At 38.6% G+C, this 26,858-nt stretch overlaps 1 protein-coding gene across 4 annotated transcripts; it reads left to right on the top strand.

The window, feature by feature from the left end:
* The first annotated feature begins 4,790 nt into the window (after positions 1-4,790).
* LOC144974555 (uncharacterized) lies at positions 4,791-23,094 on the top strand. 4 transcript variants are annotated; one of them, XM_078917530.1, is made up of 4 exons: positions 4,797-4,914; positions 9,470-9,830; positions 13,364-13,467; positions 17,128-23,094. In XM_078917530.1, exon 4 carries the CDS (start codon positions 17,225-17,227, stop codon positions 22,865-22,867), a length of 5,643 nt encoding a protein of 1,880 aa, XP_078773656.1. In that variant the 5' UTR covers positions 4,797-4,914; positions 9,470-9,830; positions 13,364-13,467; positions 17,128-17,224; the 3' UTR covers positions 22,868-23,094. The 4 variants fall into 4 exon arrangements, with proteins under 4 accessions (XP_078773654.1, XP_078773656.1, XP_078773657.1 ...); XM_078917529.1 differs by having other exon boundaries at positions 4,809-4,914; positions 9,024-9,830; XM_078917531.1 differs by lacking the exon at positions 9,470-9,830.
* Positions 23,095-26,858: the final 3,764 nt, after the last annotated feature.

Here is a 26,858-nt window from a genome sequence, read left to right as displayed (position 1 = left end):
GATATCAGTACTCTGTACTTACAAAGTAGTCAGCCTTAATAAGTACTTGAATATTTTGCTGGCAAGTCGATACTTTTCGATTATCTATTTCTCAGGAAGTTTCGACGGTTTTTCTTTTCTACGAAACCCGACAAAGTTATGGGAAGTAGGCAGCTGTGGAGAGTGAACCTGGGATTCAGGGAAGTGTACCCTGGGACTGGGTTTCGTAAAAAAAAAATAATTGCTTTTTTTACGAAACCGCCCCATTCACTCCCCACTGGTGTACACTTCCCTGAGTCTCAGGTTCACTCCCCACTGTTGCCTACTTCCTATAACTTTGTCGGGTTTCGTAAAAAAGAAAAACCCAAGTTTCGACTCAATTTGATTTTTGTTTTATTTTGGTCCTATTAATTGCCGACCGAAGCCGTCCGGATGCCTACGGAATTGTCATTTAATTTTATTTTTTTTTTTTTCTAATTTCAGATTCTTTATCTGTGAGAAATTTACAATATTTCTGATATTAAGAACGATTTTTCTACATTTAAAATTATATAAATTGGAAATATTTGACAAGGTTGTAGAAAAAGAAACCACATAATTTGCATTGATATATTTTCTTAATAACTGGAGTCAAACGACTTCGAAGTCAAGTATTCAATAAATTTGTTACCAACTAAAATAAATTGGGATAAAATTTTTTTTTTTTAAATCACACACCATTTCCACCAATGAGTTGAATTTTAAATGTCACGTGTAACTAAAGATTGCCGATTTTGTATACATCGCCCTCGTCATCGAGAGAGACTCCTTGGTGTAGGGTGTTTTGATCTCGTTGCGGTTCAGTTGATGTTAAGGTCTCAATGTTTCGTTTGATCTGGCGGTGTTTTGTGAGAGTGTGGAGAGGACATGGAACCTTTCTGACCAACAAACAAGATGTATTGAACATATGGACAGAATACTGTGATGGCCTTTACGATGTAGAACTTAAAACAGACAGCACAGTGTTAAGTACAGGAGTGGGACAAAGACAAATAGACAATAGTCCATCAATCCTGAATGAAGAAATTGAGAACGTAATTGAGAGCTTAAGTTGCAATTAATAACCTGGAATAGATAACATACAAGCAGAACTTATAAAATATGGCGGGGAGCAAACAGTGCAAGCAATGAAAATTCTATGTCAGAAAATACTGGAGCAGAAAACTTGGCCTAAAATTTGGACACAATCGTTTGTAATACCACTATCAAAAAGGGAAACTTGAGAAAATGCAATAATTATAGAACAATCAGACTCAATAGCCACCCCAGTAAAGTAATATTACGTATCATCCTAAACTGCATCAAAACCATATCAGAAGAGATACTTGCAGAGGAGCAGGCTGGGTTCAGAGCAGGCAGGAGCACAGTCCAGCAGGTGTTCAATAGCCGCAACTTCACTGAAAAATGTCTCCAACACCAAACAGTTTTATATCATAATTCCATTGATTAAAAAAGGCATTGAGTGTGGCACGATGGCCTTTGGAACATTCTAAGAAACTTCAACTATGATGAAGGACTCATCCAAACAATGGAAGCTTTGTATGAACAAGCTTCTAGTGCTGTCTTGTGTGATAACCAACTGGGACACTTTTTTAAAACGTCTGTTGGTGTCAGACAGGTCTGATTTACCGTCCCCAACCTTATTCAATATATATATCTTGAACAGGTAATGCAAGAAGCCTTACAGCATCACCAACCTACAGTCTCTATAGGTGGCAGACAATTATGCAGCCTGTGGTTTGCAGATGATATAGACCTTATTGCCCACAGTGAACAAGAGTTGCAAGAACTTACTGACCATTTACACCAAGCGGCATCAAGATATGGCATGAAGATCAACACTTCTAAATCCCAAATCCTAGTGAACAGCCAAGACAATACTAGAGCACAATTATTTTCGTGGATGGTGAAACTCTTCAAGAGGTAACATCCTTCAAATACCTTGGAGTACTGCTCACTGATGACGGAACAAGCACGTCATAAATAAAAGATAGACTGGGCATGGCTACTGCAGCAATGGCAAGACTAAATAGAATCTGGAAAAGCAACATAAACTTCAAGATATAGCTTTTAAACTATTTAATTTAGTTATCTGGTACTGTCTGTACTCCTCTGTGGTTGCGAGGCTTGGACCATGAATGCTGACACAGAAAGGAGAGTTCGCGCATTCCAGCTCAAAGGCTACCGAAAACTACTAGAAAATATCATATTTGGAACATAGGACCAATGTAAGTGTTCTGGACGAAATAAAAGAACTGGCAGGAAGGCAAGAACCACTACTTGCAATGGTAAAGAGAAGAAAATTGTCTTGGTTTGGTCACCTCGTAAGACACGAAAGGTTATGAAAGACAATATTGCAGGGCACAGTAGAAGGCTGCCGAAGAAGAGGAATACAGATGAAAGTGTGGCAGGATAACATTAAAGATTGGACAGGATTGACGTGAACAATATAATGAGGAAGGTCCAAGACCGTGATGAGTGGCGTCGAATCGTGAATTCTGAGTCCCCCCGACGACCAACCGGTCATGGGATAGAGTGAGTGAGTGAGAGTGTGAAGAGGAGATGGGAGCGGCCAATGTTTATAACTTTAATTGTGTGTATCCTGTTCGATGATGATAATGATGATAACGATGATGATGATGATGATGATGATGATGATGATGATGATGATGATGATGATGATGATGATGATGATGATGATGATGAGATTGATGATGATGATGATGACGATGATGATGATGATTTTATTAAGATCACTTTTCATCTTTATAATATCTGGAAATTCACAATATGTTCAATGCCAAGATCGAAAACAATTTGTGTTTTTAAAAATCAACAAGACTTTAAAATCTCTTGTTTAGAATTTTTTAAAAATTCACATTTTAAAAAATAATATGCCTTTACGTGTATCTAGTAGTTGTATAGAAATGCGATTGATCAGATAGTATATTATGTATCAGCCTAAAAAAAAATATTTTTTAATCAAAATAAATCTTTCACCAATATTGTTCCAATTAGGTAAAAGTGAAATTATGCATACAATTTTAATACCGTTGATTTAGCTACAAGATTCAAACCAAAACAATTTGCAACCGTCGCTCATCATCAAAAGTGTCTCGGGTCTTTTGATTTAGCGGCCGTTTGACGAATTGAGAAGGTATCAGGGTGTCGTTTGATCTGGCGGCGGGTAATATGAGAAGCTAGCTGTAACGCATATTGATCTTGGTGCGGTTGTAGTCTGGTTGCCAAAGCATTAACCCAATAAAAGCGTCTACCAATTTTTTAGTTTTTGCACTTTATCAAAGTTGAACATCTCTAGATTAAACACCGGAATAGTGGTGCCTTGAACATATTAAGTATTTTGATAATTTAGGTCACAAAGGTCATGAAAATGTCATTTTTTATTATCCTCAGAAATCATTTTGTAGTAGAACAGACTGTAAGATATTTAGTCAAATTAAATGCAAAAATACTTATATTTTTAAACTCCCAAGGTTGTCTCGTAAAATGACCCAAATGTTGCCGTGTTTGGTATCAAATTAAAAGTCTTGACAAGACCAATACAGAATTTTGGATGTTTATCCTATTTGTTAATATTTATTAGATTATCTACAGCGGTAAAAGTATATTTGGGATAATGAAAATTACTAATTTTGTGGGTCAGGTGTCAAATCACACAAAACAAAAAACACGGAGTCTCCATAATGTGAGACCGTGCCCTGTGTTCAGTATTTATTTTTCTTCACCTTTTTTACATTGCTAATTACTGAAGAGCTACAGACGGCTCCCGAAGGCTTTTGGGTGGCTACAGACGGCTTCACTGGCCTCCGAACGGCACCCAGAGACTTCTGGATGGCTCCGGACTGCTCCAAACGGCCACTGGACGGCTCCGAATGGTTCCAGACGGCTTCTAGATGGCTACAGACGGCTTCAATGACCTCAGGATGGCTCCACACGGCGTCCGGACGGCTTCCGACGGCATCTGCATGGCTACAGACGGCTTCAATGGCCTCCGGAAAGCCCCAGATGTCCCGGACGTTTTTGAGACCCCCCCTGATGGCTTCAAATGCTTTAGATAGCCTCCCGACTGCTCCGCACAGCTCCAGACGGTTTCTGGACGGTCACAGACGTTTCAATGGCCTAGGGAAGCCCCAGAGGATGGGTCCGGACGGCTCCAGACGGACCGGACGTTTCTGAACCCCCCCCCCCCCCCCCCCCCCCCCGGACAGTTTCCAAATGCTTCAGACGGCCTCCGGAGACGGCGTCTGGACCCGGCCAAAATTATCAAGTTGGCTACCTTAGTAAGTGCTCAGTACTGATATCGACTACCGCCCAGCCAAACTCCACAGTCCTAACTCTAACGGTAGGATACTATTGCCAGATTGGCGTATTTTCCACCACACTTTGGATTTTTAATCCTCGCAGGGGGGGGGGTATGGCTTGGCGGATGGCGGATTTTTGATTTGTATATCCTTTGAAAAAGAAAATTAAATAGCAATCAAGGTGAAAACAAGAGGGACCCGACAGTCTAACTCCCGCTCTAAGAAAATCGAAACTCCGAATCTTCATGCCTTTAAATAGGAAACAGTTGTAAATAGTTGAGTAGCGTTTAGAGTTACATAATTTTTACTCCGACAATACACTATATACGTGATTTAAATCAAATGGTAGATTTTTTTTTTTGGCGGATTTTGGGCAACTGTCGCAGGTGAAGGAGGATAAAGTTGGTGGATTTTTACGGATTTTTGGCATAAAGTTAGCGGAATTTTTTCAAAGGCACCGGGCAACACGGTACGACGCAAGGAAGGACCACTTTTGCTGGATTACAGACCACAAACGACATTTTGGTTCAAGGAAACTGACTGGACATCCCCAAGTATCTATACCGAGACAGATGTAAGTTTAAAGATTGTTGTCTTTTCTTCGTTCATTTATGTTCCCAATGCATTCCTTATTTCCCCAGTTGACATTACAATTTGTGAAGAAATTTACACTATAGTCATAGCCAGAGTGATGGATCTCAGCGTTCGTCCGGAGATCCGGGTCCTCTACCCCTAACCTAAAAGTAAAAGTCTCGCCCTCAAGCCTCAAGTTGGTCGTCTGCATTCTGACAAAAAAAAATCAAAGATAAAAAAGTCCTGTTAGTGTTAGTTTGCTAAGCTCTAGTTCTGGCTATATTTTTGCTCTTAGTTTGAAGAGAAATGTTCATATATACCAAGACCAAACTTTGGTCCAAAGGTACTTGTTTCTCGCAGTTTTCGGATTCTTCAAAACTTTGGTCTCTGACTGGTTCATTCAATTCAATGATTCAACAAAGTCAAAGGCTTTAATTTCAATCAATGCCCGTAGACCCTGGCTCAGTCAGTTGTTGACATTCATTATCGCCAACTACCACGGAGCTGTGGTAATTTTTGACCGACGTTAATTGCCACGGACCATCATGCCAGCTCGTCAACTTATCAACAACGAAGTGACTATTCTCACACCCGGGATGAGAGTAAAAAATCGATCGAGCTCTCACCCTCGGGATGAGAATAGAGGTCCTCGCCATTTCTCGCTTTTCTCACCCCTGTTAACCAACAGGTAGGGAGGGTAGGTAGCCTAGCCTAGTCGCCACCCCTTCTCGCTATTCTCATCCCGTATATATCGATTGGTAGATGTTATTAGTTATGAGTTTTTTAAAAACTACACACATAGCATCAATATTTGAAATATATGGTTGTTGATATTGGAAAAATTAACGACAGAGTGGTAAGAAAGAGAGATATAAATTGAGACAGGGGAGAGAAAGAAAGAGAAGGGGGGGGGGGGGGGGGGTCGGGGGGGCGGGGGGAGACGAAATAGAAAATGGAGGAGAAAGAGAAGAAGAAAATACCAACAAATTAAAATAGAGAAAGACAGGGATAAAGAGAGGGGGGATGGGGAGAGGGTGAGAGAGATATGAAATATTGAATGGACGAGAGAAAGGAAATACAAACAATATAAAAGATGTAGAGAAATAGAGTTTGGGGTAGGGGGAGGGAGAGAGCGAGAAAATATAAACAAGTTAAAATACCTAATGTAGGGAGAAATTGAGACAGCTAAGTTAACACAAAATAATAATATGCCCATAAAAGGAAAAGTCCAATTCTTAGAAATTGGGCGAATCCATTTCGCTTAGAGAGAGAGAGAGAGAAAGAATCCCGTAGAAAGATTTCCAACAATTATTCCCATATCTCAAGCCAGCCAGTCTACATTTTAAATGCACGACATATATGTTCACCCTTCTTACGTCCAATACCAGGAGAGATTTGATGATCAGGTGAGAGTAGTGAGGAAGGGGGGGGGGGGGGTGCTAAGCTGACCCTACACAGGGATGAGAATAGCGAGAAGGGACGGCGGCTAGGCGAGGCTACCCTCCCTACCTGTTGGTTAATAGGAATGAGAATAGCGAGAAGGGGCGGGGGCTGCATGTTCACCCTCCAGTACCACTAAAAGTAGTAACGAGAGAGATGATGATGATCAGATGAGAGTAGTGAGGAAGGGGGGGGGGGGTGCTAAGCTGACCCTCCACAGGGATGAAAATAGTAATAGCGAGAAGGGGACGGCGGCTAGGCAAGGCTACCCTCCCTACCTGTTGGTTAACAGGAATGAGAATAGCGAGAAGGGGCGGGGCTGCATGTTCACCCTCCTTATGTCCAGTACCACTAAAAGTAGTCACGAGAGAGATGATGATGATCAGGTGAGAGTAGGGGGGGGGAGGGGGGGGTGTTAAGCTGACCCTACACAGGGATGAGAATAGCGAGAAGGGACGGCGGCGAGGCTAGGCTACCCTCCCTACCTGTTGGTTACAGGGGTGAGAATAGCAAGAAGGGGCAACTACCTCTATTCTCATCCCGGGGGTGAGAGCTCGATCGCTTTTCTATTCTCATCCCGGGGGTGAGAATAGAGGCAGCCTATCAACAAATGCCAGGGCCGGGGGCTGAGTAATGTTGTTGTCACCAAGTGATGTAATAATATTTATAATGATAATAATAATAATAATACTCTCTCCCCTCCCTCTCCACTCACTCTTTCCCCCTCTACTATCTCTCTCTGTCTGTCATTATCTCTTCTATTTTGTCTCAGATATTCTCTTATTTTTTTCTCTCTCATTTCCGTTTATTGTCACAAACTCTGCCAGTTGGTAAATCATCAACTATTACTATGTACAATTAGGAGACCTTACTCACGTTTCTTGAGCTGAGAGAAACAACCTAAGTATTCCTTTAACTACTCAAAAAGAAATAATAAATAAAATCCTAGTACCTTTAGCTAACCCTATCAGGAAAATAAAAAATCCTAGGACCTACTATTCTATTACAACTACAACTAAACCTTTAACTAACCCTAATAGTAATAGAACAAACACAAAACAAAAAAAGCCCTCAGACCTCGAGCTAACTCTAGTAGATAAAAAAACAAAAACCCTGCTCTAACTTTCAATACTTCAACTAAAAAAGCTGGAGAACCAAAACGTTAAATTAGGAAATTTGAAACTTTTAGCAATCAATTGTTCCCAGTAACAAGACTTGCAGGTGGCTATGAAACAGTTCTTAGGGCAGAGGAAGACTTCCGAAGCTCGGTTGACGAAATGAATTTTGAGGTGTAGCCATGCACTACTACTACACTCAATCAATCAATGTTTGTTCTGTAGCTTTTAAAATGTTAGTGAACATTGAAAAACTGAATAAATAAACGTCTGACAAAAGCCCAAGTTAAAACAATTATAAAAGTGAAGCACTACTACTACTACTCTCTTTCTCTCATTTTCTCTTCTGTCTCTCATTATCTCTTCTGTCTCTCATTTTCTCCTTTCTCCAAGGCTGAGAATCTATGGCAGGTTTCTGTCTAAAATAACGGTTCATCTCATCACCATCACAATTCCCATTTGTCAAAATTTTCTGAGACTTGAAAGACTCACCACAACAGCTACATCAACATCGCTACCAAAACTACATCAACCACCATCATAAAACCATCACTACTAATACAACCACCACAGCATCATTCCTACTACCAGAACATCATCTCACTACCACTTTTACTACTATTACTACTACTACTACTACTACAATCACCACCACCACCTCATCAATACTACTGCAACCACCACCACCACATCATCACTAATACTACAATTACCACCATGTCGCCAACACTACCTCTACTAGTACAACTTCCACCATCAACACATCATCAATAAGCATTTGATGCCAAATATAATAATCTTTCCTGTTCGTCCTTAATTTACAAACCAACTCTGGTGTATTGTCGCAAATGTCAATGTCTTGATATTTTACGTCTCGAGATGTTTTTGTGTGTGATAGCAGTGACTGAGCCTATCTCAAAACTGTTTGAAATAACAACGATAGGTGGCAGATTATTCCACAAGCATATAGAAGAGGGGAAAAACGATTGTTCATGGCTTTTATTGGGGAGCACGACACTGTGAATCTTAGATCGTGTCCCCTAGTTCTTCATCTCGTTTGCTGAACTTAATGTTGTTTGGTATTGCTACAATGTTATGGAATATGCGTTAGAGCATTGTCAGTTTGGATTGCTTCCTTCGTTGTTCCAAAGTTGTTCATCTTCATCTGTGACATGACAATACTAAAGCAGAAACAATTGATGGTTTGTGCTTAATGGTTACATGACTTCTTGTTGTTACGTGTGCCTTTTTTACTATAATCTCATAGTGCGAGTTACAGGGTATTTCATTAATATACAGCACATATAACATTGAAAACTGCGTCAGTTATCGTATAATTTGTCACCTCCAATATGTGGGGCCAGCGGCCGAGATATTTTATGCTACCTCCAATTGGTAGTATAATTGTGTACTGTCAGCTACTATCCAATTTTGGCAGTTTGTGTGTGTGTGTGTCAGCAAGCGTGTTGTGTTTGATTGACTTTCAACTGCCTCCTCAAAATCATTTTGGTAAGTTTATTGACAAATTTCCGTGATCCTAATTTTTTTCTCTCAGATCCTGATTTTTCCTTTTCGGTACTGAGTAGCAGGCCTGCATAAATTGTATGTGCAAACGTTTTGCAGGCAAAGATGCACTCAACTTAACAACTCTCTATTAAAGACAGTGACATTTATAGATCCAAGGACAATAGGCAATATTGCTGTTTGTAGAATCTCCTGCATCTGCCAGATTTAATCACCAATGTTCTCACCACTGCTGAGAGGAATGGTTATATAATATTAAATTTGTCGACTTCAGCTGGACGATTCATTGCCTATGTTTGATGTTTGCAGGATTGATGGGTATTGGTGGGACTGAATAAGGGTGCATAACTTGTTACTGTGAAAATGGTTCTGGTAGTTCTAACATGTTTTCATGGCTCTCAAGTTGAAAGTTCTTTTTGTGCCTTGGGGGACATTATCCTCAGAATATCTTTCAACATGGTATATCTCCATGCACAGTGAACAAAAGGCTATAAAATATGGATTGAAGGCATCTGAAGGGTCAGCTCTTCAATACTTCCATGAGGCTGACCATCTCCATGACAGAGTTGACCACCTTCTAACTCGAAACCTGAAAGTCTGCCCATTCCCACTCTATTAGAAGTCACTTTTATAAAAGAGAAGCAGGAGGGAGAGCAGACTAGAAGTGTGAAACTGGGATTAACTTCATGGAAGCCATCTCAACTTTTCACAAAGAGGAAATTTGAGGAGCATACTGACAAAGCTACTAAGAAGGCCAGACTATGGTGCCTTTGGCAAACACTGAGAGAATCATCCTCTTCATCCTCCATCCCTTAAGCTTGTTGACCTGCCATTAGAGGTAAGAAATTTGATTTTATGTCTCAAATTGATGAATATTTTAGAGTAAAAGTTAAATAAGCAGTCATTAAATAAAAGCTTAAATTATGGAGTTACGAAATTAAGAACATCAATGTAGGCCGGTTTATTTGAAATTCTATGCACCACGCATTATTATTGCCTCCTTTTCCCCGCTATTTTTCTTCCTTTTTCGAAATTCTAGAATGGGGTCTCTGATCTATATACAAACTAGCGTGTATCTATTAAGATAGATTTGAGCCATGATAAAACATTTCCAGATAAACCAAAAATAAAATCAAGCCTGTCACAGAATTGAATGATCAAAGATGGGTTGATTACATTAGTTGAATTACAGCACAAGTGAAGTTCACCTCTTAGTTAAGGCACTTTTTAAACAAAATAATTTGCAAAAGCATATGATAAATAAAAAATTTGAATTGTACAAACTGACCGTTTGCTTCTTAGAGTGAGAACACATTTCACAAGCAATGCTAAAAAATCTGCTAGAACTGCAACTTTGGTCAATTAGTTCACAATGGTATTTTCTTGTCTCTGCCACAATGGTGTTTCTCACCTCTTCTGCATGCAGTTTGTAGATGTGTCGGTCCTCGTCCTAGTTGGTTTCCGTCCCTTCAGTTCTGCTGTTTGGCCCGATGGATGTTCTCTGTAAACCATGGAGCTGATGCACGTTCATGCAGATTAATTTTCTGTAATGGTGCATGATTTTCCAAGTGCATCGTTTAATTTGTCAGCTTTCACATGTTATGACATAAATTTGAAATTCAATCCCTTAAGTCATTTGTAAAATTGTTGGTATTGATTCCCAGATAATTTCTAGTTTAACCCATTGTGGATTTATGTTAAAGTAGCTTGTGGCAATAACAACGCCCATCTCATCATCATTATCAACATTTTCATCATTATCATCTTCTAAAAGGTTGTCTTTCTACAAGAAGTTGCGAAAATCAAGTGCCATGATCACTTTTCTACTGGAAAAGTTTTGGTAAAATTTTAATAATCATAGCAACATCATTTGACAGATTTTCATTAGGTAAAAAACTACTTTCACTTTATTTGATTTTCTTGACCTGGAATTAATCTGTAATATACAGGGCTGAGAATCGTCTGCCTAAATGATGATTAATCTTCATCCGTTTCAAATGTTTCAATGAATAAAACAGACTCAAACAATCACTACATCAAGATTCCTACCACTACCACTATTACAACCAAAACCACGTCGTCATCCCCACTACCTCCGCCAAATCATCCCAACCACCAACACTGCTACAACTACCACCAAATCACCAAACTTATCACCACCGCCACTACTACACCTACTACCAGATTATCAGATCTACAACGACTACCACATCATCCCTATAACCAATACTACTACCACCACAACACCATCCCTACCACTGCCACATTATCATCAATACTACAACCAATACCACCTCATCATCCCTTCCACCACCACCACCACTACTACAAGCATCACCACATCATCATCCCTACCACCACTACCACTACTACAACCATCACCACATCACCATCCCTACCACCACCACTACAATCACCACCATGTCATCATCATCCCTGCCACCTCCATTGCTACAACTACTACCACATCACCATCCCTACCATAACTACTACAATTACCACCACCACCACCACCACTATGACTACACAACCACAATCCAAAGTTGAATAAAAAACTGATAAAATTGATGTAAAAGTGAATGTACAATTAACAAATTCATTAAACTTTATCATGTGGCATTCACAAATGCTTGTATTAAAATAGAAGATTGTATCACCCGTTAAAATGAATTAAATCACTAAAAATTGAAATTGATCTTCTTCTTCTTCTTCTTCTTCTTCTTCTTCTTCTTCTTCTTCTTCTTCTTCTTCTTCTTCTTCTTCTTCTTCTTCTTCTTCTTCTTCTTCTTCTTCTTCTTCTTCTTCTTCTTCTTCTTCTTCTTCTTCTTAGTGGGCAGGGAGGCACTTATTGTGTGTTCTATCCCCCTATGTCTGTTTTCCAACATGTCTTTGTATTTGAATGAGATTACTTGGTTTTCTCCTGGCTATGGCCGGATGCTCTTGCTGAGAGGGAGACAGCCAAATGTATAGATAGTTTGTGAATCATGCACTGTATTATGTTTTGTTTACATATTATATATGTGAATTCCTCTTAGTGGGGACCTGTGCTTGTGTCTGGATGAGACTTAGTTGATCTCAATTTAAGGACTTTGATAGTGTGTTCTTGGAATCTACATGTTTCCTATTTGAACCAATTACCCTCTGTCTTACCTTTTCTTGAGTGCTTAATTGTTATTCTAGAACATTTTACTATCCCATTTTCTTCCTTTTTACTGGCGCTGATATGATCTAAATGTGTTGCAAGTGCCATAACACCCTTAAAAGCAAACAATCTTCTTCTTCTTCTTCTTCTTCTTCTTCTTCTTCTTCTTCTTCTTCTTCTTCTTCTTCTTCTTCTTCTTCTTCTTCTTCTTCTTCTTCTTCTTCTTCTTCTCATTTGTGCTTATTATTAAACAGTGCTGATGGTTTTCCTCGGATCCGCGATTTTGAGAAATGACATTTTCCTCAATCAAATTTTCTGGCTTTGAGAGATTTGATGTGTGGTGGAACAAACTGGTGCAGTTTCTCCACTATCCAGAAGATAGCTGGAGTAGTTTATCATCTCAATGGCTCTAAAAGTGGGGGTTAGTGAAGTAAACATGTGGCGGAAAGAAAACCATTCATAATTTTCCTCCTTTTCCCCTTTTTGTCACCATCACCACTGATTAAAAAAAAAATAATTTGATTAATTTTTTAGAAATAAAGGAGGTCACGATTTTGACAATCATTTACCCTTTAGCTCTATTCTGTTAACATCTTGTCTGAAAGAGAATATGATACCTCGATATTATAGGGGGATTCGGAAACAGAAGCCTCTTTAACTGAAACCCAATAACTTGGGAATAAATCCTTTAAAAATCTAATCTACTAATCTCTACGATTGGGACAAGTTCTTCTGAACCGGACTGGCTTATTAACAATTCTTTGTCAGTTCATTAACCCATCCTTGTTTACAAGTACAAGTAATGGAATGGCTCTAAATACATCCATCTGCTATATATTGGGAATTCTACAGTTGGTTTTCTGCTGTTCTTTGGTTTATATGTACTAATTAAAAACATATTATTTTATTTTAGAATAGGATTGGAAATGTTTATGAGTATCAAGGGAGGCGTAATATCTTGCTGGTGTCATACTGTAGTAAATTGAATTTTAAGTATAACTGGTGTTAATTTCAACAATAACGTCCTACTTTCTATTATACATTAATTAATAATGATAAATGGCATTGATTTGATAGATATGTTTATAATCTGATATGTTAAATTTTGCCACTATAACTATAAAATACAGAGAGTGAGTAATGTGTGACCTGGAATAAATTCAGTTCTTTTTGATTGCATACAAGCTCTGCTCTTCCCACTGTTATATTTTTCTTGATATTTTCTACAGCTGAAGTTTTATGACTACCAGAAAGATCAACCTCAAAACTATGATGTTTCAAATCCAAATTACCTTTACACTGCACTTTAGCTGTTAATTCAAGTGCAGTTTAGGTAAGCTCCCTGATGGTACTCGGTCTCTTTTCGGAAGTCAGAAAATCAAATGATTATAAATAATAATTAGTTATAAAGACGTAATATCTCTTGCTTAGTGAGTCACATCATCAATGTTTGTTGTTTGTTAAATAAAAATCGTTTTCATTGAAGTTGAAGTACCTTGGACCTGATTTGTTCAGGATTTGTCATATTTTGTTTATATGGGCAGTTAATTGAAGTACAAATAAAACAAAAATATGCTGCTACTATCTGTCTTTATCGAATTGTTCTCATGTCATTTCATGTAATAAAAATGTACACCTTTCAAGGGTGTTGTGGCACACAATTGTGATAATTGCATTAAATACTACTGCTGCATGATTTGAGAGGAGTGTTTTAATATCAAAAGCAAATCATTTTTCTTTTATTTTTTTTTTGAGAAAAAGAACTAGTTTTTAAAAATCAGGTTACACGTATATATATTTAGTGGGAGAGTAATATATCTGAATTTTTAATAGTTTGTTAATGATGTTAAACAGAACATTGACCTCTCTCACTTTATTAAAAGGGACTCTGTTTAGATACTATTAATTTAGTTTCCAGTGACAGTGATATCTCCTATCCTTTTGAAGTCAGGGATTTTATATAATTTTCTACCTGTGTCGGGAATAGGGTCAGGAATTCACTCATTTAGGAGTACATGGGTCTGGAATCTTTTCAGGTCTTCATTTTTTCTCTTATTGTGTCAACGGTAACTTTCTTGTTAGTATGTAACACGCTTACTCGCCTGAGTTTGTGTTCAAACTACTTCAATCACCACCACCACTTCCTCCTTACCACTACGACCACCACTACATCACCTTCAGTACCACATTCACTGCATCATAATCATTACCACCACCACTACGCCATCACATCATTATCTTGACCACCCCCACTACAGCCCACATCATCTCATTACCACCACTTCTACATCCACCACCACATAATCTTTACTCCATTACAACAACAATCACCACAACCATTACTACGACCACCATCACTGTCAGGATCGTTTTATGAGGAGGTTAAATTTTTAATTTTCCCGACCATTCAGATGTTTTACATGGACAGTCAGCTAGAATCGCCCTTTCATTTAAGTTAATTTGATAGAGTTCTGCTAGAACCGATGATCTTCCTCACACATAATCTGTAATAATAATAATAATAATAATAATTATTATTATTATTATAGAACTTTTTGACTCATGTAGCTGTCTTCTTCTGTCTTCACAATCAAATTTAAAAAAATAAAGGTGAAATATGAAATACCTCTCCCACTTATATTTGCCAATTAAATTTTTTAGTCAGATTTATTCTGACTAAATTATGTGTTTGTGTACGTTATTTAAATAATATGATTTATTTCCTAATTGGACACTAATATTTTTGGCTGTTTTTATTTTTTTTTTTTTCAGCACTAGGCTTGCTTAAATTTAGTTGGTTCTGAGTTCAGGAACTGTAATGGTTATGGCCTTCTTTTGAGTGGGTTGATATGAGGTTGGCGACATGGAATGCTGAGTATGATAATATGTGCAAGGATTAGATCCACCGTGATATACTGTTTGACCTGTCTGAGGGGCGAATGCATTAAATAAAAATGCTTAAATAATTTTTTATGTTGACTGGGTGAAATTGTTTTTAGGAAACCGTGTTTGAGGTAAAAATTAGTTTGTGAAAGGAATGGAATGATAACAGAGAATAATAGGGGGAAAAAATTGGGTCATTCGAATGACTTCGAGGAAATTGTACTCGAAAGTACATATAATATAGTCAATAAATAACATGAATCTGGAATTTCAGACACCACTCGGAGGAATTCCAAGGTCCAAACAGTAATTTTTGCATACAAAATCTAATCTATTTTGGATTATATGATATCTAAACGCCGATGTCAAAATAAAATGATATATATGATTGTTGATGATGTTCTGATGGTTGCTGTCATGGTGGTAGATGGTCGGAGTGATTGCAGTAGTGGTAGTGGTGGTGGTGTTTGTAGTAGTGAACTTTTGTGATAGTGGTAGTTGATGATGAAGTGGTGGTGTAGGTAGTTGTGGTAGTAGTGGTGGTGATGATGTTAGCCAAATATTTTATTGGCATGTCTCTCTTTGTTGTGAAGTTTACTGGGCTGGATATGAGTCTGGAAAAAGAAGTTGTGGGAACCTTGGATCTATTTTTACCAATTTTAATTTTAGTAAGGCCGTAAGATCTCGGTGAACAAGTTTTATTTCTCGGTTGTATCTTGTTTTTTAAAACTCAATTTCATTTGTATTTGAATTTGAGCATGGAATTTCGTTAATTAATTTAAAAAAATAGTCATACATTATGTGTTCTGTTATACTTTATTTTTGCATTTTAGATTTTTTTAAATAGTTAGTTCTGTGATGTGGATACTAAGATCAGCAACAAGTTTAAGAATTTACAAACATTTCTCATAATAGACTTTCAGGCAGCTTGAAGTTTGTTTTTTAAATTACTATAAAATGATATTTATAGACCTGTAAATTCTCTGTCAATTAACTGAAATCAGTCAATTCGTCAAATTTCAAATATTTTTAAAAAGGAAAGAAAGAATTCATGAATCGTAGTTGAATGGCTGTAAAGTAATTTGGAATGTTCCACAGCGCTACGCATAGATCATGGGCCATTTATATCAACGATGGATATATTGCCAAGGCTAAGCGACACTTTTTAGAATTGCCTTCGTGAAATTATTTTTTCACTTTCCAAACCTGTCGTGATCCCAATGGTAGCCAGTTTTAACTGAGCTGTTGAGCGTTAAATTTCCCTCTTTCGTCTAAGCCAAAATTGACCACATTTACCTGGGAGGAAGTAAAAGTATGAAAAGAGTAAAATGCGAAAGCCGAAGTGCGTTTTGTAGACAGCTTCAAATCGAAAGTTAGGGATTGCCTCAGTACATCTCGATTGCATCGCATTGTAAACAAACTGGTTGACCATTTCTAGTTTCCTCACTGATTGGGTACCTAATTATAAGGAACAATGGTAAGTAGCCTAATTAATTCCCGCGCAAATTAGTTTTCTGCCATTGTTTTGCTCAAGCGAGCTTGTTGTTTACTATTCATTTCGGTTCTTTGGATTTTTCCTCTACGACGAATTACGAAGAGTTTCAGTCAATTTTTATAGAGCTCATTTACAGGTCTATATTTACCTTTATATTAACATATTTAATTTGCTTTGTGCTTAGTATATGAGTATCATTCTCATTGATTACACACGTATGTGTTTTGTTTTTTTCAATATAATATTATTATGATTGACCAAAGAATGTTGAAGTTTTCCGGTTATGTTTGTTAAAAGCCTGATTAACCACTTCCAATGTTGTTGGAAACTGCACTTACTAGTACTAGGTTGTCGATATCATGAAATAGATATGTGCATTATTTAATGCATATTTGAGATTTTACAAAGCAAAATATATACTTCACAAGGCATCATTCATTTTCTCAGTAAGCTTTCTGAAATCCAAGTTTACATTTCCTACAAAAAATTTTTAATATCTGTTCTTGTCTATTGCTAGATGCTCATTATGATCTGAATTTGATATGTGAGTAAACGCCTCATCAAGGGACATTAGCTGCCAGAAATTCCTAACAGATATTTTTTCTACTTCCCCAGTGTACCAAAGTCTGATAAAAATGGATGGAGCATTGGCTTAAGGCAGCAGTGACATTGTGTCAAATTTTATCACCCTGTGACATACAGCGTTTTTCAAATGTCTTCGATCATTCAAACTTCTGAGGCCACTGAGGCTGTCAACAATTTGATGTTTTTATCATGCCAGACTGATATATCGCCTACAACGAGTGGTCCAGAACATGACAATTGTGTTGATGAGTCTACAGTATTTAGTAGTAGTGAATCAATTCCTTCTCACACATTTACAGCCAGTGTTAAGTCTACCACAATATCATCTAGTCCTGGAACCAGTGGCATGAAAATCGCAAGAGTTGTGAAAACTCCTGCTGAGGATGTTGAGAAAGGTTATGGGAGGTATCAGTGCTCTGTTTGTAATAATACTAATAATAACACAAGCGATCTTTACAATCACATGAGAATTGCACACAAAGAATACACCATTCAAAAAACCATGGTCTCCAGTTCAAACCGAAATTCAGGTTATATGATTTCTGAATCTTTGAAAAGTGTTCAAAAGAAAAAAAGGGTCTATGTGATAAAATCATCAGTGAGGGAACGGAGTATGGGAAAGAAAAGGTACAAATGCTCGGCATGTGCATTTTCCAATGATACTTGGAGCTGCGTTTACAATCACATGAAAAGCAACCACCAGGCGCATGTCAGTCAGAAACTGGACAACAAATTCTGTAAATATATGGGTAGAAATGATGATGGTACAGATAGTGGAAATGCCTCCATGGCAACAGTTGAAGAGGCAATAATAGAAGTGGAGAGAGATCAACGTAAGAATCAGAATGTTGTCCCTGAAATATCCAGCAAAATGACATGTAATTTCTACAGAAATGAAGACCATGCCACTGAGAATTTCTCCCATCAAGACACTTCTTGTCAGAAACGAGCAACAGAGGCCAATGCCATCAGGACCACAGGCAAAATTGTCAGAATTGAGAGGAGTTCTAATGAAGATATTGCAAAAGGAGCAAAACATTACCAATGTTCCGAGTGTGGAAAAGGTAGTGATAGCACGAGCAATCTTTACGCTCACATGAATATTTCTCATCCTGAGTGTGTTGTCCAACAAATCAGACAACCCGTCAAAAAACTTGTTCCATCAAATACAAATAAAAAATTTGTCAGGGCCCTTTCTGCCACTTACAAAGGTAAAACTATGTTTAAGTGTTCACAATGCTATATTGTTAATTCTTCAACTGGTAATCTGTATAAGCACATGAGGCAGTCTCACAAAGGTTTCACCATAATTAAAAGACTTAATCACGATAGGCAGAAAAAAATCATAGAAAAGTCAATCTCCAATTTGAAAAACAACAATGGTGACACGACAATTGTGGGTTGCACTGAAGGTATTGACTCAGGGGCTGATTTCCAGTCGTATGAATGTTGTGTGTGTATGGAAACATTTCGTACCTGCAGAGACCTTGATATTCATGTCAAATGTCATGAAGAAGAAAATTCCAGGGACATGTCTGAACTGAATAGTGATAATGGAGAAGGGGACAGAGACGGATATAGCGATGAAGAAATGTCAGAGGAAGGAGAAGTTATCAATGATATTGTGAGCCAGGCATTTGGTGAGGGTATTCGAGAAGTAAGCAAAGAATGTGATGAAGAAGTCTCAATTGAAACAGAAGAAGCTGGAGATGATAACATAAACGGCAAAGGGCAGATGGATAGCCTTGTCATGTGTGGTAACATGATAAAGCAGTCGCATAATGTTTTGCACACAGCTGCCAATACTTCTTTGGTGAGTGAGAGCGTTGAAATAGGAATGAGTGGAGACTCTCCAAGTTCTGATAAGTCCAATTCTCACTCCTTCCGCACACTACCACTATCAAGTTGCTTCAGGGATTCTAGTCAGAAGTTTACATTTGTTAGAAATGAGTCAAATTCAGAGGCTATTCGCAGCGAATTAATGCCTTCTCACAGCAAGCATGCTTACACTGTGAGAATTATCAAGTCTTCTTCTGAAGAAAGAAGAAATGGAATGGATATGTATCGTTGTTCTCTCTGCAATTTAACAGGTAATAAGACAGGCTACCTTTACAGACACATGAGGAATAATCATAAGGATTTCATTGTAGAGAGGATAAGTGATTTGTCCTCACTTCTGACTGATTCTACAGTAGTTCGTAGAACATCAATGCCTATTCCTGGCAAAAATGCTGGCACTGTGAAAATTATAAAGTCTTCTTCAGAACAAAGAAGAAATGGAATGGGTATGTATCGCTGTTCTCTCTGCAATTTTACAGGTAATCACACGGGCAACCTTTACAGACACATGAGGAGTAATCATAAGAATTTCGTTATAGGGAGGATAACAGATTTGTCCTCACATCGAACTTCTCGGACTGATTCTACAGTAGTTCGTAGAACATCAATGCCTATTCCTGGCAAAAATGCTGGCACTGTGACTGTGAAGATTATCAAGTCTTCCTTAGAAGACAGAAGAAATGGAAAGAATAAGTATCGTTGTTCTCTATGCCGTTATTCCGGTAACTATACAGGCAAACTTTACAGACACATGAGGAATAATCATAAGGGTTTCGTTGTAGAGAGGATAACAGATTTGTCCTCACCTCGAACTTCTCGGACTGATTCTACAGTAGTTCGTAGGGCATCAATACCTATTCTTAGCAAAAATGCTGGCACTGTGAAAATTATAAAGTCTTCTTCAGACGAAAGAAGAAATGGAATGGATATGTATCGTTGTTCTCTGTGCAATAAAACAGGTAATAAGACAGGCTACCTTTACAGACACATGAGGAATAATCATAAGGGTTTCATTGTTGAGAGGATAACAGATTTGTCCTTACCTCGAACTTCTCAGGCTTATATATCAACTACAACCAGTGATCCAGAACATGGTGATTGTGATGATGATTCATTAGAAGTTAGTGGTAAATCAATGCCTTCTGATATATCAACTGCAATCAGTGGTCCAGAGCATGGTGATTGTGATGATGATTCATTAGAAGTTAATGGTAAATCAATGCCTTCTGATATATCAACTGCAATCAGTGGTCCAGAGCATGATGATTGTGATGATGATTCATTAGAAGTTAGTGGTGAATCAATGCCTTATCACAGGACAGACAATCGCACTGTGAAAATTATCAAGTCTTCCTTAGAAGACAGAAGAAATGGAAAGAATAAGTATCGTTGTTCTCTATGCCATTATTCCGGTAACTATACAGGCAAACTTTACAGACATATGAGGAATCTTCATGGTGATTTCTCTATAGAAAAGATAACAGATGTGTCCTCACCTCGAACTTCTCGGACTGATTCTACAGTAGTTCGTAGGGCATCAATACCTATTCTTAGACACATGAGGAATAATCATAAGGGTTTCATTGTTGAGAGGATAACAGATTTGTCCTTACCTCGAACTTCTCAGGCTTATATATCAACTACAACCAGTGATCCAGAGCATGGTGATTGTGATGATGATTCATTAGCAGTTAGTGGTAAATCAATGCCTTCTGATATATCAACTGCAATCAGTGGTCCAGAGCATGGTGTTTGTGATGATGATTCATTAGAAGTTAGTGGTAAATCAATGCCTTCTGATATATCAACTGCAATCAGTGGTCCAGAGCATGATGATTGTGATGATAATTCATTAGAAGTTAGTGGTGAATCAATGCCTTATCACAGGACAGACAATCGCACTGTGAAAATTATCAAGTCTTCCTTAGAAGACAGAAGAAATGGAAAGAATAAGTATCGTTGTTCTCTATGCCATTATTCCGGTAACTACACAGGCAAACTTTACAGACATATGAAGAATCTTCATGGTGATTTCTCTATAGAAAAGATAACAGATGTGTCCTCACCTCGAGATTGTGATGATGATTCATTAGAAGTTAGTGGTAAATCAATGCCTTCTGATATATCAACTGCAATCAGTGGTCCAGAGCATGATGATTGTGTTGATTCATTAGAAGTTAGTGGTAAATCAATGCCTTCTCATATATCAACTACAACCAGTGGTCCAGATCATGATGGTTGTGGTGACGATTCTTTAGGAGTTAGGAGTGAATCAATGCCTTCTCACAGGACAAACAATCGGACTGTTAAAATTATCAATTCTTCTTTAGAAGACAGAAGAGATGGAAAGTATTTGTATCGTTGTTCTCTCTGCAACAAAGCAGGTAATCACACAGGCTACCTTTACAGACACATGAGGAATTATCATAAGGATTTCGTTATAGAGAAGATGCCCATTACTAGCAAAAATGCCGGCAAAGTGAAAATTATCAAGTTTTCTCCAGAACAAAGAAGAAATGGAATGGATATGTATCGTTGTTCTCTCTGCAATTTTACAGGTAATCACACAGGCTATCTTTACAAACACATGAGGAATAATCATAAGGATTTCGTTGTAGAGAAGATAACAGATCTGCCCCCAACTCTTCGTAGAGCATCGTTGCCCATTCCTCGCAAAAATGCCGGCACAGTGAAAATTATCAAGTCTTCTTCAGAAGAAAGAAGAATTGGAATGGATAAGTATCGTTGTTCTCTGTGCAATTTAACAGGTAATCACACAGGCTACCTTTACAGACACATGAGGATTAATCATAAGAATTTTGTTGTAGAGAGGATAACAGATTTGCCCTCATCTCGAACTTCTCGGACTGATTCTACAGTAGTTCGTAGAGCACCAATGCCCATTCCTAGCAAAAATGCTGGCACTGTGAAAATTATCAAGTCTTCTTCAGAAGAAAGAAAAAATGGAATGGATAGGTATCGTTGTTCTCTATGCAATAAAACAGGTAATCACACAGGCCACCTTTACAAACATATGAGGATTAATCACAAGGGCTTTCGCATTGAAAAGATAACTGAGTTATCCAGTTGTGATACCTCCCAGACGAAGCTTTTGCCAGCAACTAGAGATCCAACACTTGGCAGTTGTCTTGGTGATAAGATTGTCAGGGTAATTCAAACTCCGACAAACGAGAGCGAGGTTGTTGAAGATACATACCATTGTTCAGAGTGTAGTTATGCCAGTGATTCCCTGCCCAAGCTGTACGATCATATGGCATGTGATCATAAAGGTTTTATTATAGAAAGGATTAATAGTAGAGAGGATAGCAGTGATAAAATGATAGATGCAGGGCCATCACCTCCAGATGTAACTGATGGCTTTGGTGAAAGTGATAAAATTGCTGAGATTATCAGAACTTCCACAGTTGAGAAGGGAAGGGGTGTCAAAAGGTATCGCTGCTCTCTCTGCCAATACACAAGTAATGAAGGTGGTAACATGTATGACCACATCAGGCGAATACACGAAGGCTATGCCTTAAAAAAACTCTCAGAGATTAAGGGGTGTCACGATATTTTTGATGGAGAAATATCTTGGAAGGATAGAGTAGTTCTTGCCATCAGGAAAGTCTACAAAGGCAGGTCATTCTACAAATGTTCCAAATGTGCGACAATTTATGGGAAGCTCGGCAATGCCTACAAGCACATGAGGTCCTGCCACAAAGACTCAGTAATTATTACGAGGACTGAACTCAACACAATCAATATTGAGGATGATTTTATTGATGATGATAATGATGATGGGGATGATAATTTCGAACAGACTGTTGGTGACTCTTCAGCAACATTTGAGTCGTTTGAGTGTTCTGTATGCATGGAGACATTTTCTTCCTGCATCGACCTTGATGCACACATTGAGAGTCAGCATTCATGAATTTTAAACTTTGGATATTGGTTGAATGTCAAGGTACAATGGATGATTAAAATTAACATATTGTTATTCCCGACGTCATTGTAGAGTTATTTGAAAATAAAAGGCAAAGCTTAGATAATGAGCAGTATTGTTATAAAACTGTATAACTATATTGATAAAAATAAGTGAATATCATAAATCTACTACGCAAAATTCCCCTTTTTTTTTCATAAACAGTGTTTTTCACAGAATGTCTTTCTTGTTTTTTAGTCCGGGTTCCGGCAGCCTCCTCATTGATTTTGATATTACTACGTCATTCTCCTTGAAAACTCATCGGGTTTTGATTTTCTGAGAAAATTCCTTGAATTTTGCGAGATTGTATTTAAAAATCGAATGAGTCAGAGTATGTTAAAATTTAACAAGCAGTGAAATGGGGACGAATCTGGTTGAAATTCGACGAGCACTTCATGCTTCAATCACTCCATCATCACTACCACTGGGCGGGGTCCTTTGATCTCCCATGGTGGGGAAGAGGTCACGCTGTGTCTTCTATCCCCTTATATCTGTCTTTGTCTTGGATTGGTATTACTTAGTTTTGCCACAGCCCTGGTTGGAGTCCTTGACTGCGAGGGAGGGAAATAGTTTTTGTTTTGGGAGATACATATTTTTTTCCTTGTAAATCGTCTCTTTGTTATGTATTCTGTAAACAATTGAGTGTGTTGACTCTTAGTGGGATCCTGTGCTAGTTTCTGGATGAGACTTTAAGGTGATCTCAAACTAAGTACATTGGTGGTATGCTCTTGGAATCTACATGCTCCCTATTTGAATCAATTCCCCATTGTCTTACCTTTTCTTGGGGACTTTGATTGTAAATCTAGAATATTTTGACTATTCCATTTTCTTCTTTTTACTGGCGCTGATATGACCTAAATGTGTCACAAGGGCCGTAAAACCCTTAAAAACAAAAACAAACTACAACCACCACCACATCATCACTAAAACTACCACCAAATAATCAATATACCTATCACTACTAAAGTTGGTGTGTCCTTTGACGTCCCACAGTGGGGAGGAGGTCACTCGCTGTGTCTTCTATCCCCCTGTTCTTCAAGTTGCTTTCTGTCTTTGACTTTGTCTTGAAATGGGATTACTTGGTTTTGTCCTAGCCCTTGCCAGGAGGGAAACAGTCAAATGTATAGTTATGGTTTTGGGAAATGATATTTTTTCGGATCCATATTTTTACCTTATAAAAATCATTTCTCCAGTTCTTTTTTGTTTTGTTTTGAATTATAATGTTTTGTAAGCATTTGAGTGTATTCCTCCTAGCGGGATCCTGTGCTTGTGTCTGGATGAGACTCATAGGTGATACTGATAGTTTGCTCTTTGAATCTACATTATGTTTCCCATTTGAACCGTTCCACCTCATCTTACTTTTTCTCTTGTGCTTTCAATTGTAAAATTGTAAACGGAATTGTAAATCTGGATTTATTTGTTTTTACTATCCCATTTTCTTCATTTTTTTTACTGACGCTGAAATGACCTAAGTGAGTCGCAAGCGCTGTTGAACTACTACACACTGTCACTACAAATACAACTACCACCGCATCATCATCACGACCACCACTACTACAAAAACCACCACCACTTCATTACCGTCATCACTACCACCATTACTACAACCACTACCACATCATCTTCATTACCTTCCTTACAAAAACTACCACCAGCAGCACATCATGACGACCACTACCACCACCACTACTACTATTACTACTACAACCACCGCCTCATCATCACAACCACCACTACTAGAAACATAGAACAACGACCACGTCATCAACACCACCATCACTACAACCACATCATCATCAGTACCTTTACCACCTCTAGTGCAACCACCACCACCACATCATTATCCTGGGTGGGGTACCTCCATTGGTGGTTACTGGCTGTGTCTTCTACTTCTATCACATTATTCTGTACTTTATCTGTTTTTGTCTTCCCAGGCCGGAGTCCTCAGCGGGGAGTGAAGCAGTCAAATGTAGTCATAGTTTTTGGGAGATTTTTTTTTCCCCCTTGTAAACCATATCTGTTTTTGACTGTTACTGTGAGATTTCTTGTTATCAATAAAAGCCAAGGCCAAAAGCTGCTTTACTGAGTGACATAACCTTATTTTGAATCCAGATTTACGACTAATTATGCATACGCAATCAAGAGTATTTCTTTTCCGTCAAGTCAGTATGTCTAAGAAGACATAAAATTTGGTGGCAAATTGTTTCTGTTTTAGTTTTAGTTTTACTCATGGTTCTAGAGTTTGGTTGTATCTTCTCTAAAATACATCGATTTTCTTGGGTGCATTTCACTGGTAATAAATGGTGATCATTAAGGAGGGATACTCAACAGTTGGTTGTATTGTTATGATGTCTGTTGTAGAAATAGTCAGTAATGATACAATAAAGTAATACAAAATCCATGTATAGATTATTGCTAACGTTTAATAGTGGATAGAACTTGGATTGATTGTATGGATCAGAGGACGAACCGTACAAGACTAAGAAAATGGAAGTAAACATTGAATACAATAGAAGTGCGTCGTAGTGCTTAAAATGTAAGACAAATGTTCGTGCGAAGCACCAACATAACTGGTCGCCACACTACCCCTCCCCCAGCGGGGCGCAACAGTTGTTCAGCGGAATCTTGGTGGTAGCCGAGATTCTCGACCTGATCGAGTTGTCGCCAGGCGTCCCGTGACAGGGGTCGAATTCACGCGTTTCAGTTGCGTGTCATTTGAATGAGGTAATGTCAATGGTTTTGGGTTGGCTGTTGTGTGGCTGATGTTAGTGTCTGAGTGTGAGAGGTGTGCAGTTTTTAGTGGATCGATGGAAATCTTTTCAGAGCGACCTTTCATGTCCAAAATGAAATATTTGTCCCTTTTGTCAATAATCCGATAAGGGCCGTCGTATGGACGCTGGAGCGGATGTCTGTGCGAGTCAATTCTCACATAAACGTAACCAGTAGATGCCAGGTTGGATGGCACATATGTGGACTGTTGGCCGTGAAACTTGGGGGGGGGGGTGGTGGTTGCATGGAACGTATTGTGTTTTGTAGCCGCTGAACGAATTCTGACTTTGGTGTAGATATTTCAGGACCAGTCGACGACAAAAACTCTCCTGGAAGACGAAGGGTTGAACCGTAGACTAAATCAGCGGGGAACAGCCAGAGTCCTCTCGCCAGGATGTACGAATCCCCAGCAACACAATGGGTATCTCCGAATACCAGTTTGTGCCTGTGGTCCGGGCTTTCAGTGCTGCCTTCAGTTGGCGATGGAATCGTTCAATCATCCCATTTGCTTGAGGGTGATATGCGGTTGTTCGGTTGACGTTGATGCCCAAACACCTGTTGCACTCTGTCCAAAGTGCCGATGTGAATTGTGCGCCACGGTCGGAAGTAATGTTTTCAGGAACACCAAATCGGGAAATCCAATGGTGTATCAAAGCTTGAGCACAGGTAGAAGCATGAGCATCTGGAAGAGGAATTGCCTCTGGCCACCTCGTGAAGCGATCGATGACTGTAAACAAGTAAGTCATACCTTGGCTGATGGGTAGTGGTCCAACGAGATCAACATGGAGGCTACTAAATCGATTCGTTGGTAGTGGCCGGTCGACAAGTGGTGCTCGGGTGTGCCTATGCACTTTGGAAGATTGACAATGATGACACTCTTTACACCATTTACGTATGTCTCTTTTCATCCCATGCCAAACGAAACGTTGACTGATGGCGCGTTGTGTGGGCCGTGCGCCGGCGTGGGAGAGACCGTGAATCTGGTCAAAAATTTGTCGAGTCCATGACGTTGGAAGAATGGGGCGTGTTGCGCCTGTTGAAGTGTCACACAAGACTGTGGATGAACCAAATGGAATGTTCTCAAGTGTAAGACCTGTGGTAGATTTGCGATAAGATTCCATTTCCTGTGAGTGAACCTGGTCATATGCAAGTTTAGTGAAATCAGTAATGG

The sequence above is a fragment of the Berghia stephanieae genome, chromosome 6, assembly GCF_034508935.2.
Source record: "Berghia stephanieae isolate SIO BIC M18660-M18661 chromosome 6, UCSD_Bste_1.3, whole genome shotgun sequence".
Taxonomy (NCBI): Eukaryota; Metazoa; Mollusca; class Gastropoda; order Nudibranchia; family Aeolidiidae; genus Berghia; species Berghia stephanieae.
This window is presented reverse-complemented; position numbering and strand designations above follow the sequence as displayed.

Coding starts and splice junctions, on each gene's coding strand:
- LOC144974555 (XM_078917528.1), top strand. CDS start 17,225: ATGTCTTCGATCATTCAAACTTCTGAGGCCACTGAGGCTGTCAACAAT.